The sequence below is a fragment of the Anolis sagrei genome, chromosome 4 (genome assembly GCF_037176765.1).
Source record: "Anolis sagrei isolate rAnoSag1 chromosome 4, rAnoSag1.mat, whole genome shotgun sequence".
Taxonomy (NCBI): Eukaryota; Metazoa; Chordata; class Lepidosauria; order Squamata; family Dactyloidae; genus Anolis; species Anolis sagrei.
In genome coordinates, this window is record NC_090024.1 from 19,440,755 (window position 1) to 19,463,944 (window position 23,190).

The following is a 23,190-nucleotide window of genomic DNA, read 5'->3' on the forward strand; positions in this document are numbered from 1 at the left end:
ATAAACAACAAACATGGTGATTTCTCCTTTTTATGAAGAATAGATGAAGCATTTTCTGCAGTCTACTAAAACACTGCGATGTTTTACTTTTGCTGTTTTCTGTTTGTTTTTGTTTTTTGCAACCCCAACATTGAGCTAATATTTGGGTTCAGGACCTACAGTTTAAGGAGTAGTGTGCTATAGCAGTAGTATATGTTGAATGTCCAGCATCAAAAGAAACCTGGGAGAGGGCTGGAACTACAGCCAGTTCTAAAGCAAGAGGTGTAGTGACACCATAGGAAACATTCACCTCTCCAGGTGACCTTGTACTGCAGCTTCCATCAACATCTGCCAACGTAGCCAATGGTGAGGGATCAAGGGAACTGCAACTGAATATCTGGAGAACCATACATTGCACATCCTCGCTTTATAAATCCCCTGCAGTCTTTTTGCTCCAACCAACACTCAAGAATTCAATATCACGCTTCTCCTTTCCCCACTGAAAGGAAGACTCAACACAATTATAACACAAGAAAGTAAAAAAAGAGGCATGAGAATGCAATAAAACATAATGTATTTAAATTTTAATTGATAGTAAAGGGGAAGCATCACATCAAAATTTTACAAACTCAACAAAAGTAGCATGTATTAAATGGTTTGAACTGCCCCTTTGGTTTTGTTATTTTTTAAATGCTATTAGCAAGAATGGAGCATGGCCTGCTCCCTTTCAAAGATCAGCATTTACTTGCCATCTTTCTTATTGTTAATAATAGTCATTGTAAACATCTATCTCTCTCAAAAACTTCATTTGTATATAAATCTCATACCGAAGTATTTCCTCTCCATATTTTAATATACATACATTCATCTCTAGCTAGGGTTGCCAGACTTTGCTAAGAGACTGGATCAGAAGAGGTGCCAACAAGTTCCTTCAGACCTGATCATGGCAGGTCTCCTCCCTCCTCTCCCCAAATCACCTTGGAGCTGACAAGACATTTCTTTACAACATACACCCATCTCCACAAGCCAGATAGCAGCTATGTTGCTAAAGGTAGCTTTATGGAGCGACGGACAAGACGTGCCATAATTCCATCTGATATAACTTTACAGCACAGAAACACCTCTCTTGGATCCTCTATTATCAACTTCTGCCAAAAGTGACCAATCGAATTGCCTTGCAAGACTGATAAATCCCTAGAGAAATATTCTCTCTAGAAACCTACGTGCCTTCTACTGTGACTCTGCAATGGAAACAGACCATACAGTCATAACGGAGGACCTTGCAATTCCTAGAGAGAACATACTAATAATCAAATCTGCAAAAGTGGAAGGCCGACCGCACTTTTTCCCTGATCCAGGATCTCTTAACAAAGCTACAAGAACCCAGTCCTGTATCTCTTTAACAGCTAAATCATTCAGGCTTTTTTTTTGTGTGTGTGTAAAGCTGGCTCAGTAAGCTTCGGCCACTGGGGAGAGCCTGCGGTCCAGTAGATGTTGTTGGATTCCAGTTCATACCTGTACATTTGTGGCCAGCAGTAAATGACGGTAGAAGCTACAGTCCAACAATATCTCAAGTGCTACAGCCTCCCCATTATTGTCTTTAATGGTAAGACGACACTCCAGCAAAATGCCAGAGCCAGGATTATTTCAATTTAAGCAGGACCGTCTGCAGAAATCAAACAAACCAAAACAATGGTCTAATTCTCACTGAGGGGGTAAAGTCTGCATACCAGCAGCACAAGGTGGGAATCGCAATGACTGGATGATCTTCTCAAAAAATGAATAGATCCTTGAAGATATAAAACTAGAGTCCAATGGGAAGGGCCCAGGCCTATTTCCCTCACCCTAAATTCTTAGGTTTCCATTTGCAGGGAGGTGTTGTGTTTTTGGTTTGATTGTATGGATGAGTAATCAACCATACCAAACATCTGCTTGCAACCATGAACAGTACATTAACAAAGCTGTGCTGGGAGATTCGAAAAAACGTAGCCCCAAAAACAGACTTTGCCAAGGTCTGAAACAAGTTTACCTTCTCAGTGAGAACTAAGCCAACACTCCACAGGTATATTCTGTCTCAGACTCTCCTGTAGCAGAGTTGCATCTAACACTTGACCCCTGGTCCAAAGAGTTGGAGGAACAGAAAAAGAGAATGTTTTGATAGCTACCAGGGTCAATACTGTTATTAGCACCTCCTTATGCTAGGAATTCTTTTGCAGAAAGGAACCTGTAGTGGGTTCCATATTGTCCCATAGACTAGAATGGTCTTTACATACACATCCACTCACTGCTTGCAAGGATCATACGTTTTCCTGCACACCAGGTATCAACAACTGCAGGGAGATTCTTTGCCAGTGTCTTATCTCTCTGTATAAAGATACACAACTACAAATCACAAAATAAAGCCAGGCTCGATTGTTTTCCCTCTCTGGAACCGATTCTTTTTTCTTCCTTTTTTTTTTTAGAAAAACACAACGACAGGACAAAACGATGTCATATCCACAAGGTGGTCTGTGAGGAGTCTTGACAATCTCCCTCTTCCTGTAGATGTGTTTCTTCAGGTCTAATAGATGAGGTACTTCATTTCAGAGTATATGAGTGGGAATATGACAGAACAAGCCCGGAACATCACTGCAGCGCTTTTGAAAACTGCACGGGGCTTGTTGATCCAGGATTCTGACTTGAAGTTGAAATAAACAGCATAGAGAGCGACGGCAAAAAAGTGGCCTATCAGAACCATAGGCTTAGGTGACAGGCTGGAGGAAAGGATGGGGAGAGAAGGGGAAGACAGTGAGAAATGTGACACCCGCCATTAGTGTTAGAAATTACACGATACATTTCTTGGCAAAAAATCCTAGACTTTTGCCATCTTCTCTCAGAGGTTTGGATTGACAAAGTGAGTCCTGAAGGTTGTGCATGAGCCTCAGACCATCAGTGCAATAAATGTCATGGCCCACACAACCTCCATAACCATTGCAAAACAGAGTACTGTTGCTCCTCCAAGTCCACTCCCAAGCCTCCCATACATCCCAAAAACAAGGGGAAAGCCCCCCAAAGTGGCTGGAAGTGATGCAATGTTACTTCCAGTCGCATCAGGTATGCAGGGAATGTCCACAGTTTGGTTTGATGGGCACTGAACTTGAGTTTTGGAGTTGTAGTTCACCTACATCCAGAGAGCACTGTGGGCTCAAACAATAATGGATCTGGAACAGACTTGGCACAAATACGCAATATGTCCAAATGTGAAAACTGGTGAAGTTTGGGGGAAAATAGACCTTAATATTTGGGAGTTGTAACTGCTGGGATTTATAGTTCACCTACAATCAAAGAGCACTCTGAACCCAGCCCACAATGGACCTGCACCAAACTTGGCACACTACCTACATGGCCAACATTGAATACTGATGGGGTTGGAGGAGGCCTGCTTTTGAATTCTGGGAGTTGTAGTTCACCAACACCAAAAAGGAAGATAGATGAAGGGATCTTCAGCTTTCTCTGCCAAAAGGGTTCCGAAGACCATCAGAAATACGTGTTATCTGATGGTCTTTGGCAACCCCTCTGAAACACCCCCCGTGCGACCCCCCTGATTGAGAAACACTGTTTTACAAGATCAGTTTCAAAGAGGCTCCACAATTTCAAAGGAAATTCTGAGCCAGGTTAGTTACTACCCATTTTTAACAACAACTTCAACTTACATTGAAAGCAATCCAACTGGTCCAGAAACACACTCGCCACCCAGCTTGAAGTAACAGAAGCAGGCTGTCCTTAACTGATTCAGAGAATCTGCCAAACACATAAATGTTGTTTGATTTTTTTAAAAAAGCCAAAGAATTGAAGGATGATCTTGGAACATACAGTGAGGCCTGACCCCAATGTCTTTAATATTTATAATAGACACTTTGGTTGTCATCAAATGGAAAAGCGGCTATTATCCTGTCAACAATCTTTAGGAAAACAAGCCTGGACACAAGGACTGCTCACATAATGATGCCCATTTTATATAGCAAACTGTCACAGCTTGGATGTGGAAATCACACAGTAAGAACACTGCATTGCCATATCAATCAAAGAGGGCACATCAATGATTCTATATATCCTCAGGGTATAACAAAGCCAGTATGAAGCATGTGGACAGGGTTCCATCATACCAGTTGACCTTAATCCACATGGAATGAGATGGAGCCATCCCTTTTGGGTTCCCAGCAGACCGCTAAAGCTCGGTTGTTACACATAAGAATTGTGACTCTATTTCAACTCTCTGTGACCTTAAAATGATTTTAGAACATTGTTTTACTTTGTTTTTCAAACACTTCTATCCATACTCTACCACCTCAGGAGTGCTGGTGCGTTGAGAGGTGATATACAAATACACAAAAAGACACACCATATATTGTTAAAGGCTTTCATGGCCAGAATCACTGAGTCGTTGTAAGTTTTTTGGGCTGTATGGCCATGTTCCAGAAGCATTCTCTCCTGATGTTTCACCTGCATCTATGGTAAGCATCCTCAGAGGTTGTGAAGTCTGTTGGAAACTAGGTTGTGATGTCTGTTGGAATGTCCCACCCTGGACATTCCACAGATATATAAACCCCACTTGCCTAGTTTCCAACAGACCTCACAAGCTCTGAGGACGCCTGCCACAGGTGCAGGCGAAACATCAGGAGAGAATGCTTCTGGAACATGGCCCTACAGCCCGAAAAACTTACAACAACCCAGACAAACCCTTTTTGGTAACACACTCACCATCTGCAGCAGAAAACAATTCATACAGAGCCTGAGCAAGAACATTGACAACAAAAGAGTAGGATTTTCTTCGTGTCCAGTAAAATGTCTTTTTGGCCTGCAAAAGATAAAGAGTCACTCGCTGGTAACAAGATACAATAAAGCTTGTTTATTTTATACAATGCAATACTACCCCAAAGCTTTTACAAGTTCCTGATGTTTTAAGATGATCAATTAAATTACCAACATTTCCAGAAATCAAAGAAATATGTTATGGGAAGTAGTCTCTTCACATCAGCTATCTATGTTACATCTATTGACACATAGAGCTGGATCAGATGATTGGTGCATCATCCCCAATTGTCATCCGTCCTATATTTCTTCAATTGTAAGAAGCCATCAATTGTAAGATGCACCCTAATTTCAGTTCAATTGTCACTAACAAAAATACATAAAATAAACCTTTAATTCTAAGATTTCTAGAGATATTAATCTAGGGAAAAGTGAGTCTTAATAATGAAGAAATACAGTATATATATAAACGAGAGAGAATGAATGAATAGCCATGCTGTCCATTTAAAAAGATATATGCATCGTGATGATTCTTTATTATGCCAATCAGACAATGCAAACATAATTACACTAGCTTTTGAAACACTTTTATCAGGCAAAGATAAAAGAAAGAAAGACGCTATTACTGGAGTCGCAGGTTACAGTCATCAATTTAATTACGATCTTTCATCATTCCAGTGCTAATAGTGAAGCACTTTAGCTTTATCAATATATTTATTTGAACTTGGCATAGTTTCTCCCAGTTGAGATGATTATCACAAGTGTAAGCCAATAGGTATAACATTACTTTTAGGCAGCACATGAATGACAACAGTTAAAATCTCAAGAACATATTGCAGATAGGGGATGATGGTTTCCGCACGTCATCGTAGTGCACAAAGCTACATGATCTTTCTAAAGCTTTCATCATACCGACAAGACCATTTTCTATTGATGTGACTGTTGTTGCTTATTCGTTCAGTCGCTTCCAACTCTTTGCAATCTCATGGATCAGCCCACACCAGAGCTGCCTGTGGGCCATCGCCACCCCCAGCTGCTTCAAGGACAAGCTAGTCAGTTAAACGATACCATCCATCCATCTTGCTCTTGGTCAGCCACTCTTCCTTTTTCCTTCCATTTTCCCCAGCATCATTGTCTTCTCTAAGATTTCCTGTCTTCTCGTGATGTGGCCAAAGGACTTCATCTTTGCCTCTAATATCCTTCCCTCCATGGACAGTCAGGCATTACTTCCTGAAATATGGACTGGTTGGATCTTCTCGCGATCCAAGGCACTCTCAGAATTTTCCTCCAACCCCACAGTTCAAAAGCGTCTATCTTCCTTCGCTCAGCCTTCCTTATGGTCCAGCTCTCACATCCGTAGGTTTCTACAGGGAATACCATTGCTTTAACTATGTGGATTTTCTTTGCCGGTGTGATGTCTCTACTCTTCACTAATTTGATCAATGCTCTCCTCCCAATAAGTAAATGTCTTTTGGTTTCCTGGCCAGGTCTGTGTCTTCAGTAATCTTTGCACCTAGAAATACAGTCTGTCACTGCCTCTGTGTTTTCTGCCTCTATTTTCCAGTTATCAGTCAGTCTGGTTGCCATCATCTTGGTTGTGTGTGTGTGTGTGTTGAACTGCAATACAGCTTTTGCACTTTCTTCTTTCACCTTGGTTAGAAGGCTCCTCAGCTCCTCCTCGCTTTCAGGCATCAAAGTGGTATCATCTGCATATCTAAGGTTGTTAATGTTTCATCCAGCAATTTAAACTCCAGCCTTGGATTCATCAAGCCCCACACGTTACATGATGTGTTCTGCATACAAGTTGAATAGGTTGGGTGAGAGTATACAACCCTGCCGTACGTCTTTCCCAATCTTGAATCAGTCTGTTCCACGGCCAGTTCTTACTGTTGCTACTTGGTCCTTATACAGATTCCTCAGGAGACAGACAAGGTGACTTGGTAACCCCATACCACCAAGAACTTGCCACAATTTATTATGATCCACACAGTCAAAGGCTTTGGAATGGTAAATAAAACAGAAAAAGATGTTTTTTTTCTGAAACTCCCTGCCTTTCTCCATTATCCAGTGGATATTGGCAATTTGGTCTCTTGTTCCTTTGCCTTTTTTAAACCCAGCTTACCTGTTCTTCCTCTGTACATGAGGCAGGACATTGTGGACAAGCATACAGATGCGGAGTTGTTTGTTCTGCTCCACAGTCTCACAAGATGGAAGATTCTTCTAGGTAGTGCCATTTTTCCAGGCTGTCTTTTGATCTGCCCACACCACTTCTGAGTCTGTTCAGGGACTTCCAAATTGCCCGTTCTTGGTTTGCCCCTGAAGGAAGACCTTCATGGGGGGCCATCCAGTTGGAATTGCCTGGTTTAGCTGCCCATAGGGACACACTTGCTGTTGTTGGGGGAACGTTAAGAGGACTGGTGGTTCTCATGAAGCTTTTCCTTGATTTGGGTCTACTGGGAGGAGGCTGATAGCCATGCAATGGATGACTTTCGTAGTGGTCAACCTTATTTCTCTCACAGTTAGCAGAAACTTCCCATCACACATTTGGATTCATCAAGCCCCACACGTTACATGATGTGTTCTGCATACAAGTTGAATAGGTTGGGTGAGAGTATACAACCCTGCCGTACGTCTTTCCCAATCTTGAATCAGTCTGTTCCACGGCCAGTTCTTACTGTTGCTACTTGGTCCTTATACAGATTCCTCAGGAGACAGACAAGGTGACTTGGTAACCCCATACCACCAAGAACTTGCCACAATTTATTATGATCCACACAGTCAAAGGCTTTGGAATGGTAAATAAAACAGAAAAAGATGTTTTTTTTCTGAAACTCCCTGCCTTTCTCCATTATCCAGTGGATATTGGCAATTTGGTCTCTTGTTCCTTTGCCTTTTTTAAACCCAGCTTGTTCCTTTGCCTTTTTTAAACCCAGCTTACCTGTTCTTCCTCTGTACATGAGGCAGGACATTGTGGACAAGCATACAGATGCGGAGTTGTTTGTTCTGCTCCACAGTCTCACAAGATGGAAGATTCTTCTAGGTAGTGCCATTTTTCCAGGCTGTCTTTTGATCTGCCCACACCACTTCTGAGTCTGTTCAGGGACTTCCAAATTGCCCGTTCTTGGTTTGCCCCTGAAGGAAGACCTTCATGGGGGGCCATCCAGTTGGAATTGCCTGGTTTAGCTGCCCATAGGGACACACTTGCTGTTGTTGGGGGAACGTTAAGAGGACTGGTGGTTCTCATGAAGCTTTTCCTTGATTTGGGTCTACTGGGAGGAGGCTGATAGCCATGCAATGGATGACTTTCGTAGTGGTCAACCTTATTTCTCTCACAGTTAGCAGAAACTTCCCATCACACATTTGGGGGGCAATGCCAGCTAGCTTGTAAAGCAGTTGTTTTCTACCTGTGGGCTCCCAGATATTTTGGCCTTCAAGTCCCAGAAATCCTGATAACTGGTAAACTGGCTGGGTTTTCTGGGAGTTGCAGGCCAAAACACCTGGGGACCCACAGGTTGAGAACCACTTTTGTAGAGTTTATTATAAACTATTGGAAATCAATTACTATTATAGAAATCCCCAAATAGAGGGATTTGACATGAAAAGTTTCTGAATGCATGATTAATGTTGGTGCATCTGAAGTACTGCCACTATGAATTGCTATAAGCTTCAACTAGTATGTTTTGGCATACACGTGCAAGAGCAAACACTAAATGTTTCACAGCAGATACTGGGTGTGGGTCCCATTTTATATACAACACATTCTTGATCTCCACAGATGCAAATGTTATCATTAGATTTCTCAACAGAAGAATAGGTGTGGCCCAATGTTTCTTCATGATTTGCTAAAAGACTCTTTGAGCAATAAGCTGATCTACTTCTGCATCTGTCAAAAGAATACTAACCCAGATTGATTCTAGTATGGAAACAGAGGTACTTTCAGGTGCATAAGAATTAAACTACACAGGTGATCACAATAGGGAATAGTGAATATTACAGCTAAGTTTCAAAAATAAATTGGTTAGCTCAAAAATGTAATCAGAGATGTGTGCAAATAGAGGATGTGTATAGAGGAGAGGGGGCATATATGAAATATATAATTTAGTTAATGGAGATAATTTTAATATTTGTTTCATGTGCTCAATATCAATCTCCCAATGGGAAAAATAACTCCAAAGGGCATATTCACTAGAAGGAAAAGGGTTGAGAGATCACAGGATCTGTGCGGACTACATTGGCCTAAATTCTGAATGACAGGACTTAATGTTAAGCAAATTCATGGTTTTGGGATTGCTGAGGGAAGAGACCAAGAAATGGAGAAGGCATTCAAATGACAAGATGGAAAGAAGCAAAATTAGGCTGCTTTGTTTGCAACAGGAAAAAAGCATGGAGAAAAGGGGGAATGTGCAAGAAGGCTGCTTGCAAGATGCCCTCGATAATACAAGGCTCAGTACCTGGCACACTTCTTCTTCTCATAGATCATTATTTTATTTTATAGACTAGCTCAATTAAATAAACAGACTTAGATGTGTTCTTTTCCCGGTTGATCTAGGGCAGTGGTTCCCAACCTTTTTTTGACCAGGGAACACTTGACCAGGGACCACTCTCCAACACTACTACCAAAAGGATTACAAATCATTTTTTGGTCAACTTTAGATTTGGTTCGGTTATTTGAGGTGCTGATTCAGAAAACTACATTGGATAGACCCATCAGCTCTATTTTCTGATACAGAACATATGCCATCTGGTAGTCACCATCTGCTTGCACACAGAAAACCATATTTAATAATGTAGAGTTGATGTAGTCTATTCTATGCAATTTTCTGAATCAGCACCCCAAATAACCACAGGAACAGGCCTAAAAACAAAGACACCAAGGCACCCCCGCTTCCAGGCACCACACAGAATGGTTCCATGCAGGGGGAGGGAGGAGGAGGAGAAGCAGCAGTCAGGAGGCTTGTTGTCGCGCCTTTCGTGGGTAGCCAGCCTCTCCCCTCCCGACATCCCCGGTGCCTCGGCACTATAAGAGGGTTTTGTGAGATCAGTCGCTCTTGTTGCAAAGGTGTAGTAACGATGAGGCCCTGGACCATATTTTAGTTCTTTGGGACCACTGGTGGTCCACGGACCACAGGTTGGGAACCACTGCTCTTGGAGATGTGCTTTAAATCAAGATTTAAAGACAGAATGAACCTTTTTTAAGGGAAACATATATGTACTTTAGAAAAGAAGCAAACAGAATATGCAGTGCCATAAGCAGGGAAAATAGCAAAATAGAAGCCGATACTTCCTGTATGTCAATCAAAGGAGGCATCTGCCCACTTAACTGCTTGGCTGCACCTGACTGTCACATCCTTTCTTCAAAGCCATCCAACTTCTCTGCATGGAATGAGTATTTTTTTAAAATAGTGTCCCAAAGTTTAGTCCATACTTTTGAGCTCCAAACTTAACGGACTTACAAGATACAGTTTTAATTGTAAATTTAGAGTTATGTTTATCTTTCTTCATACTAATGCGCTGTCTCTGATTTTATTTTATTTTTAACAGCACTGGCTGTTGCTCCAGAGACCGGTTCTGAGTTTCACTTTTGCTTGAAGTAATCAATATTAGCTTGCCTTTCAGGACTAAGTCATTCCCATTCCAGTATCAGACAGTGCAGACTCCCGCCTCAACCAGAGAGGATGGGAACACCATAATAATCCCCAGTGGCCATTCACAAAATTAAATTCTTTACTCTTTATTTGTTAAAAAGGTTAATATTATCATTTTGTAAATGACCACTAGGTTATTGTTCTTTTATATTTTTAAAATATAGCATTTTGGAATCCTTTCAGATAGATGTAGGGCAATTTACTACTTTTAAAATAGAAATAAATGACTAAGCAGCTCCCTGAGGCAATGTGAAAAGTTGCCAAACCTGAAAAAGGAGTAAAAATACAAAAAGCATCAGGAAGGAAAACCAAAAACCTGTTCTACCTGCAAAACAGCAGAGTCCTCATATAAATCTGGAACAGCTTGCAGCAAGTGCCTCCATATCTTGATGTCATTAAATACAACGCTCATTCCTCCACCTGTTAGGGGGTGTCTCATGTTGTAAGCATCTCCCAGGAGCATGACTCCTGAAAGGATAAGAATCAGTCATAACTGTACAGGCATTGCATATTGTAATTCTAATTCTAAGAGCCTTACTCTTCAAATTTTGAACAGGTTGTGCACACACTGGAATTCATTTTTATCACGATAAGCACAGGCAAATCAGCTGTCTCAGTTTCAATAACATCTATAGAACTAAGCCAAATTTGTGCCAAAGTTGAGCCAAAATTTCCCACCTAAAACTACCTGTTGTCAGTTGCAGCCAAATGGGGAGTAGCAATTTGAAGACTGAATGGAGGAGCTGGTTACATATACGAGGGGTATTTTTTAAGTAAGGTCCATTTTGTTGTAGACACTAGTAGTTTGCGCGCATACCGCAACTAGCACATGCGTCGTGTACCGGCATGCCTCGGGAACAACTGTGCTCAGTTTCCGCTCTGTAGCTAACCTGTACGGTTCTGTTCTGTGCTTTAAAAATGTTTAAGACTATCAACTCACCCTCCGCATGTGAGGTTCGCTCAGTGATACGGTTTTTGTCAGCAAGGAACCTGCCTGCTGCAGAAATTCATCAACAGATTTGTGAAGTGCACGGTGATACTGTTATGAGTGAAAGCAAAGTGTGTAAGTGGGTATGACAATTCAAAGATAGCCGAGACAACGTCCATGATGAGGACTGCTCCGGTCGCCCTTCTTTGATTACAGACGATTTGGTTATCAGAGCAGGCGGCAAGTTTTTATGAAGAGGGTATTTTAAAATTGGTTTAGAGGTTTGAACAAACTTGGCAACTATGTCGAAAAATAGAGTGAAGTATGTACTTTCTGAAAATAAATTTACTTTTTTGAAATAAACTTTCGTTGTGTACTTATGTTCCAACGGACCTTACTTAAAAAATACCCCTCGTATTTAAGTAGGAGTGGCGCAGTCTCAGGCTGAGTAGCAGTGACTGCTGCTATTAACTGATGTCACTTTGACTTCAATTTAGAACAAGCCTATGAGTAAGAGAGCTCCAAAACACCCTGCTATTAGTGGCCGTGTTCAAGTCTTACAGAGAAGCAGCTTCCTTTAATTGGTCACAACAGTTTTGCTTTGTCTTTCTTCTCATTTTCATACTGCCTTATTTGCCAGCATTGCTGTCCTTTCCTAGCAGTTCATGTCATCTTATGATGTGCCCAAAGTACGACAGCATCCATTGATTCATTTTAACTGCAAGTGCCATTTGCTCTACAGTCAGCCTACCTCATATATGCATGTATAAGTCTAGAAGTTTTAGTCAAGCAATCAACCACAAAATCATGGGTCGACTTATCCATGGGTCGATATGAGTATTGTACCTTAATTCTTATCATAAAAGGAACCATTTCTCTAAATAGAGTGGCAAAAGGCAAGATCCTGGGACTTTTCTCCTATCCTGGAATTTTTTTAAAAAATCTCAAGACTATTCTCTCTACAACTGCACCCCTTCTGACAATTTTGAATGCCTGGGTGGTGTCATACAAAAGTGGCTGTCCCTCTGAGGGAGCAATTGTGCTTTGCCCATGACTTATCAACTTGGCATATAAAATTCTTTATTTTGGCCAGCATGTACCTTTGACTCATACATGAGGCAGTTATATACCTGAGTATATATGATAGTTGACTTTTTAGGCATTCATATTGTCTACAGAACTCTTATAGAATCATAGAGTTGGAAGAGACCTCATGGGCCATCCAGTCCAACCCCGTCAAGAAGCAGGAAAATCACATTCAGAGCACCCTCGACAGATGTCCATCCAGTCTCTGCTTTAAAGCCTCCAAAAGAGGAGCCTCCACCACACTTCGGGGCAGAGAGTTCCACTGCTGAACAGCTCTCACTGTTAGGAAGTTCTTCCTAATGTTCAGGTAGAATTTTCTTTCCTGTAGTTTGAAGCCATTGATGCACATCCTAGTCTCCAGGGCAGCAGAAAACAAGCTTGCTCCCTCCTCCCCATGATTTCCCCTCACATCTTGATAAATGGCCTTCAAGCCTCCTTCTCAACTATCTATTCTGTAAGCTAAACACGCCCAGCTCTTTCAGCCGCTCCTCATAGGGCTTGTTCTCCAGACCCTTGATCATTTTAGTCAACCTTCTCTGGACACATTCCAGCTTGTTAACATCTCCCTTAAATTGCAGTACCGAGAATTGGACATAGTACTCCAAGTGTGGTCTGACCGAGGCGAAATAGAGGGGTAGCATGACTTCCCTAGATCTAGTCACTATCAGTGGTTCTCAACCTGGGTTCCCCAGATGTTTTTGGCCTACAAATCCCAGAAATCCTAACAGCAGGTAAAATAGCTGGGATTTCTGGGAGTTGTAGGCCAAAAACATCTGGGGACCCCAGGTTGAGAACCACTGCACTAGATTCTATGATTCTAAGGCACAGTTTTCCATTTCTCAATTTTTTTATTTCCTTTGTTTCAATCTTTCAGGGTTACTGCCAGTAATAAACATTGTCATCGCAGGAAAAATGAAATCACACATTACAGACCATGTAGGTTTCCCATGAATGGTGTGGCATGGGAAAAATAGTATTCTCTGTTCTTCAAAGAAAAATAATTAAAAAAAATCCCACTGGGCATGCCAAAACCTTTCAATAAGTCGGTTCTTAAGTCTCCAAATTTTAATGTCTATTTTTGGCTCACAAACCTGCTTTGTTCACAGGTGTAGGAGGCAAGAAGCTTGCAGGCATAGACCTCAAGCGATCGTTCTGTACGGCTATTAGGAAAGGTTCCTGTAAATGCTCTGCAAGACAAACAAAGAAACAAAAAGAGTGTCACAATTATTTCCAAAGTGTTTATCTTTTGATCAAGACTCAGAAGATAAACCACCTAGAATAGAGATGGATCTTTCCAGCCACTGTCAGACTGCAACTCTGAGCAGTTCAAGACAACATAGCTAACAGTAACAGATATCTGAAACAATAATATAACAGCATTTGCAGGGTCATACTTTGCCCAGTACCGACTCAGAGCCACCATTAGATTCCAATGGCATGAGAGAAGATGGTTAGGCCCCTCTACGTGGGGTTGCCTTTGAAGACTGTTCGGAGACTTCAACTAGTCCAATGGGCAGCAGCCAGATTACTCACCGGAGCGCCATACAGGAAGCATACCACCCCCCTGCTGCGTCAGCTCCACTTGCTGCCAGTCCACCTCCAAGCACAATTCAAAGTGCTGGTCTTGTCCTATAAAACCCTATATGGCTCCGGCCCAGCTTACTTATCCGAACGTATCTTTCTCTACATTTCACCTCGTAATTTAAGATCTACTGGGGAGGCCCTGCTCTCGGTTAAAGAAGCGTCTCAAACACGTCTGGTGGGGACAAGGGACAGGGCCTTCTCGGTGGTGACCTCCCGCTTATGGAATTCGCTCCCCAGCAAGATTAGATTGGCGTCCTCCCTCCTTACTTTTAGGAAAAAACTAAAGACGTGGTTTTGGAGCCACGCCTTTGGCTAGTGGGCACAGCAGCACTTTAGGCACTGAACTCAGACAACAGGATTGTTATGAAAATTGGAAATGGCTTTATGACCTGTGATTATGTGATTTATTCTATGTGATTATCTAATTTTAACTAATATCACTGTTTAATTGTTATGTAATGGATTATGTATTGCTGTTTTATATTGTTGTTTTGATACTGCTGACATTGAATTGTTATTCAATGGCATTGAAGTGTTAGCCGCCCTCGGGGGTGAGAAGGGTGGGGTAGAAATGGTCTGAATAAATAAATAAATAAATATATCTCAGACAAAGCAGAGGTGGATTTCTGGATGAATATTACCCGAGAATAGTTAATTGGCTCTCTTTCTTTCTAAGTTATTACCTCCTCCCAAATGATATACATCTATAAATAGTACGACTATGGAAAATGTTTTAAGGCAACACCATAGATTAAAGCTACCAGGAAATGTAAAAGGGTATTACTAAAAAAAAAAACATACAGAGGAAGATCAAGTAAAAGATCACATTATTAAATGGGCACAAAACATTGAACGTAATGTTGAAATGAGTATATGGAAATACATATGGGAAAGGGGGATAAAATTCACCTGCAACTATGGCCTTCGTGATAATTTTCGTAAGATAATGTATTGTTGGTATATGACACCAAAACAATTAAGCTAAAATCCAACCTAAGAGAAGGAATATTTGTTGGAAATGTAGCGGTTGGCTCCTTTACCATATGTGGTGGCTATGTCCACAAACTATAAAATATTGGACAAAAATATACAAAATAATGGAAAATATATAGAGAGAGAGAGCCCGAAACTTTTCTATTAGGCCTCCTTCATTAACAAATTTCAAAAGACGATAATTTTTCAACACATGGTATCAGCAGCCAGGATATTATTTGCAAAATTTTGGCGACAACAGACAATGTCAACAGTGGAAGAATGAAAAACTAAGCCATCTTTCAGGGATACGTTGAACACAATTTTCCTGCTTCTTGGCAAGGGTTGGACTGGATGGCCCACAGGGTCTCTTCCAACTCTATGATTCTATGAACTCTCCGAAATGGACAAGCTGTCCAGACGGCTACAGAATCAAGATGCAAATACTTTCAAAAAAGATTGGGAACCATTAACTGTGTTGATAAGAAGTTATATAACAAAAAGAATATATATTTTTTATTATGAAGAGAACAGAGAGACAGGAGAGGAAGCATTAGTAAGGGATTTCTATTTTCAATTTCTCAAGTTTTTTATCTCCTTTGTTTCAAAACACTGTATACCCATTTTCCATTATTTTGTTTTAGATTAGAAAATAAATGTTTTCTTTTTTTGCTTTCTCTCTTTTTTTCTCTTAATATCAAAGAAAATTAGACAGCAATGGAAGACAAAGATGTAAAATGTTAAAAATGTCCCTGTTCTATATCCACTCTTGTACCCCTTCCCATTCCTTACATATTTGCAATAAAGACTATAGAGGGGGGAAAAGAATGCATTTCAGGAGATAATTCAGCAGATAATTGCACAGTACTGTCATTCCACGCACATATTCTTACCTGGTAGCTGTGGATAAACGTTCTCGATCATATATTCTTTAAGGTTCTTTGGCATATCACCTTGAATGTCAACAAGGACTCGGGTTTCATTGGAAGAAATCTGGTAGACAAGTACTGGACTAGGATTTCCCATGACCAGTTCAGCATAGTTGGCTTTAAACTGAGGTGAATTCTTTGTAAAATGAAGAAAAAAGAATCAAAGGTGCTATACCAATGTTTGCATTCCCCAATCTGCCATATTGAATAGCACTCTGTGACATGCTAGCACAAAAACACATTTCCTTAAGTGTATATAGACAGCAAGAGGGTCTGTTGTGCAGATGAGTAAGTACTATTAGAGTATCTAAAACCTTCTATGAATGCCAGAAATATCATCAGCATAAATGGGACTGCTCTAAAACAGGCATTCTGATTTATCTACTTTAAGCACCCAAACTGGAAAATAGTACAATTAGCTTTTTAAGGAAACACTTACCTGCAAAATGCATCCTACAAAATGAGATCGAACTCTAACTTTGCTGGAGACGAAATTTTTCCTAAACTTGGAAAAGACGCCATCAGCCACAAAAGTAAGGGGTGCATGGAGCTCCTATAACATAAAATGATTGGAGCGAGAAATAAATCATGTGAAATCGCACTATGGAGCATGCCCTGAAAATATCCCAGATCAATTGACGTTTTCTACACCATTTTAAAAGCTTGGCGGCATATTCAAAAGCATGCTTAGAGAAATTTCTGAGCAGTAATTTACCATGTTTCCATATATATGTAACGGCACTCCATACAGTCATGCTGGCCACAAGGCCTTGGAGGTGTCTATGGACAACGCCGGCTCTTTGGCTTAAAAATTGAGATGAGCACCAACCCCCAGAGTCGGAGTCGACTAGACTTAATGTCAAGGTGAAACCTTCATCTTTTTTATGGAAACATGGTGTGTGTGTATGTATATGTATATATGTGTGTGTGTATGTATGTATTGTATATATATATGTATATGTGTGTGTAAAAATGGGAAGAAAAATATTACTATTCTTCAGTCACAATACTATGAGTCTAAAACCCCAAGTCATACCATTTGCTGCACCAACCCAATGCATCAGGATGGTGACATTTTGATATATTCTGAGTATATGCATGACTGTAATCAAAACTTGCATACCAATCAGTTAAAAATACATTTAGTTCCTGGAACAGTGATACCCTTTGCCATATATTCATATTGTACTTGATTTTAAGGGCATCAAACCTGATTTCAGTCTAACCTAAAGTTACTAACCCTGCTTATTGAAAGATTTGCAGAAATCTGAACATGTCTGTCAAGAACACATGCTTGTTGTCTCTTACAACCAAACAGTGCATTACATACAAAATAGATCTTTGGGTTGTTGTAGGTTTTTTTCGGGCTATATGGCCATGGTCTAGAGGCATTCTCTCCTGACGTTTCGCCTGCATCTATGGCAAGCATCCTATGGCAAGGATGCTTGCCATAGATGCAGGCGAAATGTCAGGAGAGAATGCCTCTAGACCATGGGCATATAGCCCGAAAAAAACCTACAACAACCCAGTGATTCCGGCCATGAAAGCCTTCAACAATACATTAAAATAGATCTTTGTTTTCTACTAAGGGGCCATTTGGCTCTCTTCCAAAATCTATTTCATTTATGTACATTCCTAACTAAAAATGATAAAGCTACTGTCTGAGGAACTGTGACATATTCTGGAAAATGAATGCACATAAAGTCATAATTTGATCATGGCTGTAAGCCTACGGCTATTATAAAATGGATTTTAATTAATTTGACGATGAAACATTTAGTATTAAATTTGTATCCTTCATACTTAATAGATGGTATGCTCATTTATCAAGACAACAACATTTAAGCATATTCTCTTAATTGTAAGTACACAAATAAACAGACAAAACTGAAAACTGACTCATACAGCAGACGAGCATCAAAAACACAGAGAATATTCATTGTCTTTCTTCGCAATTTAACTTTCCATCATAGATTTCATTGCGCTAGTTAAGAAAAGTGGTCAAAATAAATGCTTAACATGCAATACTTGGGCAGCTTGGTACTACATAAGTGAGAAAAGAAGGCCAAGGAACACCTGCAGAAAACTTTGTTTTGGTTGGTTAAATTAAATGTTCCTCAGAGAAAAGGCTGCTTACTTTAACCCAGAGTAAGACTATATCAGAAAAAGATAGAAAATTTGACCAGTTCTCTATTAATTCTTGAGCTTCACCTTTGTTTCTCCAGTTTCCTTGTCTTTATACACAACACCAATAACGCAGTCATCTTCTTCAAGTAATTGTATTACTGTCCCTTCAATGAATTTTGTGCTGGAAAAAAGCACATTTTAAACAATTATATACGCATTTACTCAAAATACTTTGGTTCATATCCCATGATGTTATCACTCAAACTTACATTTTTGTTTAGAAGGGAGATCCTAACCCTCCTTTTCCCATCAGGAACAAAAGGTGAAACAAGATTGCACAGATTATGTCCTCAATGGAAACCTCCTTCCTTCTGAACACCAAAATAGTGGCAGAAGCCACTCCATGATTAGAGCCTTCTGCCACCATTTTAGCATTTGATGAAGGAACAGATACCTTGGTCTTATAATGCGAACTTGCCATCATCATGTTAAGTCTTGATATTGTAAGGAAGCCATTCTTACTTGGGTTCTGCCATGGCTGCCTTTCGAAGGCCCATAATGAAGCGCCCATGATGAAATGCTTTTCCACTTTGTATTCTGCCATCTGCTGTAGATGGATAAGGAATTTCAACCTCCGTCTTGCTTTGGTGGTCATGCACTATGTAACCATTTATTACACGGCAGTCAATTCCTTCCACTGCCTCTACAAAATAAGGATCAGTACATTGGTAAAAGAAAGAATAAAAAACACAGGACATATGAATGTTATGATGAAGTGAGACTTTGCTCTGGGATCCCTGTTATTTTAAGATTTGGGAAAATGAAAACTCGAGATTATTTGCTGGAAAAGAAGAAGAAAATATATAGTTGTACTGTGATTTATTCTCTCTTTATGAATGTTTGTTTTGGACACACAGTTTTGGTCATATGGTAGTATGTTTATGTTTATCATTCTGTCTTGGTATTAAAAGTAATCTAATAAAATTTTAATATTCTTGGCACTGAACAGACTGTGCTCTGGCACCATGAGATGCAGAGCCAACCTCAAGAAGTGGGGCCCACAAAGTGGAATCCACGACATGCGAGTGTGGAGAAGAGCAAACCACTGACCACCTGCTGCAATGCACCCTGAGCCCTGCCACATGCACAATGGAGGACCTTCTTGCAGCAACACCAGAGGCACTCCAAGTGGCCAGATACTGGTCAAAGGACATTTAATCAACTACCAAACTTGCAAATTTTGTATTTTGTCTGTTTGTTTGTTTTGTTCTATTAAAATGTAATACAATTGACTGGTTGCCCTGACACAACAAATATAAATAAAATAAAATAAATAAAATGGTTCATAAAGAGACATCTAAAGTAGGGCTGACACTCCCACAGATAGCATGACTGTCTTGCTTCAGGGGCAGAGCTGAAAGTCATGCCACCTTCCCTCCATACCCAGAAGTACCACGTCAACAGTGCATTGTTGTCCTCCTATGACAAATGCTGCAGCCATGAAGTGACTGCTGCCCTCCCCACCCAGAAAAGTCAGATATTGCCAATCATCTGTAATATAGGAATTACATGTTTCTGGGGACACCCCATCTCCAGTGCCAAGGCTCTGAGGAAGAACCCTGTCAAAATCAGGTTTCTGGCTAGCTCTCTTATTTGTCTCAAGGCGTGACTTCAGATAGGTGTGTCCACTGGTGAGTTTAAAAATGGACAACACATGTGCCTTGCAGGAAATCACAACACTTTGCATTGCTGCTGACCTACTATGAGGATGTATGCCAACATCAAGTCTATAAAGGAAGACAATGGACATTAGCATCAGAATATGCTGACAAAGATTTTTTTTATCACAATGGTAGGTGGCTGAGACTTCCCTCTTCATGTAACAATTTCCTTCTTTGATTCCTTGCACTTTGGTTGTTCCTCAAGAGCAAGCAAAGCAAGACCAGGCTCACCCTTGCAGCTGATCTTTTTAAAGTAGGGTGTCCTGTGGTTTAGCTATGCATAGGTTTTTAATTGGTTTTAAGGATTTTAATTGTTTATTTTTAGGACCATTAATATTTAATTCCTTACTAATGTTTGCATGTTTTTTCAGGTTTTAAATTGTATCACTTGTACTGTGAGTCTCTTTTTTGAAGAGAGAAACCAAGATATAAGTAAAAATGACAATAATAATGATCTGTGGCTGAAGTTGGAGACCCTATGGTTATCATGGGGTTTTCTTGACAGAATCTGTTCAGAAGGTGTCTGTCCTTTTAAAAAAGCTAAAATAAGCACTAACTTCCCTCTACTCTCTCTACTAGAATGTCGTTTCTGGCCTTTCCGAATGAGGCAATGCTGACACTTTTGCCTCTGTATGGAATTGATTCTGCTGATTCGCAAAGCCTTGTTAATTCCCCTGATCTCACAAATGTGTATTGCTTTAAAACAAAGCAGTGAATCTTTCTAGTAATTTCCTTAATCCAGTACTAAACAATATATGGGAAGTCTGGGATTGGCCCAGAGAAAGGTTTTACACCTACAGTACGATCTGAGAACATCAGCCAAAGGTACTGCTGTAGGCCTGGAAAGCTACCACAAATAATATAGGTTGCACACATATGCTTGAGCCTAAAACCTCAAAACAGGTAGTATAGGATACTCATGGAAATTTGGGGTGAAGTCTGTGGAGTGTGGAGTAGAGCAAACCACAGACTACTTACTACAATGCACCCTGAGCCCTGCCACATGCACAATGGAGAACCTCCTTATAGCGACACCAGGGGCACTCCAAGTCAAAGGAAATTTAGTATAATGCCAAGTTTTTTACTTTGTGTGTGGTTTTTCTATACATTACAGCTGTATTCTCAATTCGCTTCTGACACTATAAATAAATAAGCAGGAGCTGTTTGACAGGGGAATAGATTAGCTCAGAAACTCTCCTATGAAAAATTTTAAAACAGAGGCCAAAGGGGTACCTATTAGTCATGGGCCCGAAATTTGTCTCATCCGTTTGAGTCATGTTTCCATTTTGTACCGTCCATTTGGATGGCACGAAATGGGAAGGCTCCTCCTGGAATGAAAATAGACTCAAAATGAAAGGCAGGCGGGAGCGGGTACCAGCTCCAAGCCTGCTTTTTGGATTGACTTCCACGCACATAGACCCAAAGCACCGGGCCCTGGTAGGGCCTGCAGCTGAGCGTCGAGGAAGGAGCGCTCCTTACTTGGCGCTCCGCTGCAGGCACCCCAGTGCTGTGGGCCTACACACCTGGACCTTATAGGGCCTGCAGCCGAGCACCAGGGTGTCTGCAGCTGAGTGCCAAGTACGGAGCGCTCCTTACTCGGCTACAGGCCCTGCTAGGCCCGGGCACGTAAGTCCAAAGCCTGCATCCGGAGGTCCAGGTATTTTGGGCCTAGGGGTGAAGTCGTTCCCCCCGCCCCCTGCCAATAATGGGCTGAAAGAAAATGGATTTTTCAACCCCAAAAACATAAAATGAATATCTGACCTCCCGCTTTTGGGAGGCTCAGTCAAAACGGATCAGAGGGCCCACCGAAAGCCAGGACATGAAATGGATGAAGGTAAGTTCTGAATGCACATGACTAGTACCTATCACAAATATTTCAGATGCAAATAGCTGGTTGAACTTGATGGCCCTTTATGTCCTTCGAATTATGTGATTCTATGAACTTTCTGAGTCATATTCAGTTTCTTCACTTGTGGACATAGAAGCCTTCCATGATTTCTTGTGTTCTCTGTGAATATGATATGTGTGTCCTCTTTTCTTTTTCCAACTTGAATATCAATTAGGAGGAAGAGTAGAGGTTAAGTTGTACAGGCAATTCAATTTATAAGTCAACTCTCACAAACAGCATATAAGTGGTGGGTACTTTATAAGAAAAAAGCAGAAATAGAATACAGTTCAGATTGTGCAATGTTGTTTTTGAAAAGTGAGGCAAAAGGCATATCAGCACAAGATTTATGAATCAAAGATTTCTGTTTTATAGACAGTAACATACCTTCTAGGCCCAGGTCTTTCAGAGCATTACATCCCCCAGGCTGTAACAGTTCTCCAACTATCCTGTCAGGTTCTTTCAGATCCCTCTCAATGATGGCCACTTTTCTTCCATCTCTTGCAAGCACTGCTGCCAAAGCAGAGCCAAGCACACCCGACCCAATGATGATGATCTCTGGATCATATTGAGAAGACAATGTTGAGGCTGTAGCAGTCTCACTTGTGGTGTCAGCTGAGATACTGGCCCCTCTTCTATCCTGGGGAAAGATGACATCAAAAACAAGTCAAAAACTAACTCATGTAGATTTATCACATCTTTAGAGGCATTTTCTTCAAATGTAATACTTTAGTTTTAAAAAACACACACACAAAAGAGCAGCAGACCAAGAGAAGAATTCTGAGTGCATTTTGTTTCAATCCCCTCCTTTCCTTTTTATTCTGCAAAGGACTATCATAGCTATTTTTACGGATTACTTCATCAGACACAAAGTCCTATCTTTCCATCATAGTAGTTTTCAGTCAGTTTTTGTAGTTGGTAATCACTTCATTAGTCATCAAAGGTGCCACAAGACTTAAATGTTTTCCCTGTAACAGACTAATACAAATACAAATGGTAACAGAACACAGGTAACTTCTGAATATAGCCACCACATACTTAGCCTGGAGTTATATATGCCCATGTTGTGAGTGCACAACAGTTCAAGTTTACAATGTAGAAAGGGCCTCTTAGCACCAATTTAATAGCCCTGGCTCAATGCTATGGAATCCTGGGAGCTCTCTCTATGAGGTTTGTATGAGTTCTATGAGCTCTTTCACCTTCTCTGCCAAAGAGAGCTGGTGCCTCCCCAAACTACAAATCCCAGGATTATACACTGACAAATGGTATTCTCAGTGTTATCAAACATCATAAATTCTTACAGTATAGGTGCATTACAGGTGATTCCAAAGTCCTTGGGTGAATCTACACTGGAATTAATGCAGTATGACATAACTTTCCTTGCTATGGCTCAATGCTATGGATTCAAGGGGGCAATAGTTTACAAGTAACTACAAGTCAGTTTAGCCATCTCTCGAAGAGTGCTATGCCTCATCAAACTACGACTCCCAGGATTGCATAGTACTGGGCCATGGCAATTAAAAGTGATATAGATTCACAATAG

At 40.7% G+C, this 23,190-nt stretch overlaps 1 protein-coding gene across 2 annotated transcripts in view; it reads right to left on the bottom strand.

Moving 5' to 3' along the window:
- Positions 1–548: 548 nt before the first annotated feature.
- The window catches only part of SQLE (squalene epoxidase), a 31,594-nt gene continuing 8,952 nt past the window's right edge, over positions 549–23,190 (bottom strand). For both annotated transcript variants that reach the window (XM_067467291.1, XM_060775864.2), the window contains exons 3-12: positions 22,035–22,287; positions 18,564–18,744; positions 18,126–18,222; positions 16,354–16,467; positions 15,879–16,050; positions 13,521–13,616; positions 10,741–10,883; positions 4,720–4,816; positions 3,672–3,759; positions 549–2,732 (exon numbers count right to left, since the gene is read on the bottom strand). In XM_067467291.1, the coding sequence (XP_067323392.1) occupies positions 2,540–2,732; positions 3,672–3,759; positions 4,720–4,816; positions 10,741–10,883; positions 13,521–13,616; positions 15,879–16,050; positions 16,354–16,467; positions 18,126–18,222; positions 18,564–18,744; positions 22,035–22,287 (1,434 nt within the window). In that variant the 3' untranslated portion in view covers positions 549–2,539. The remainder of the gene's footprint in view (positions 2,733–3,671; positions 3,760–4,719; positions 4,817–10,740; positions 10,884–13,520; positions 13,617–15,878; positions 16,051–16,353; positions 16,468–18,125; positions 18,223–18,563; positions 18,745–22,034; positions 22,288–23,190) is intronic.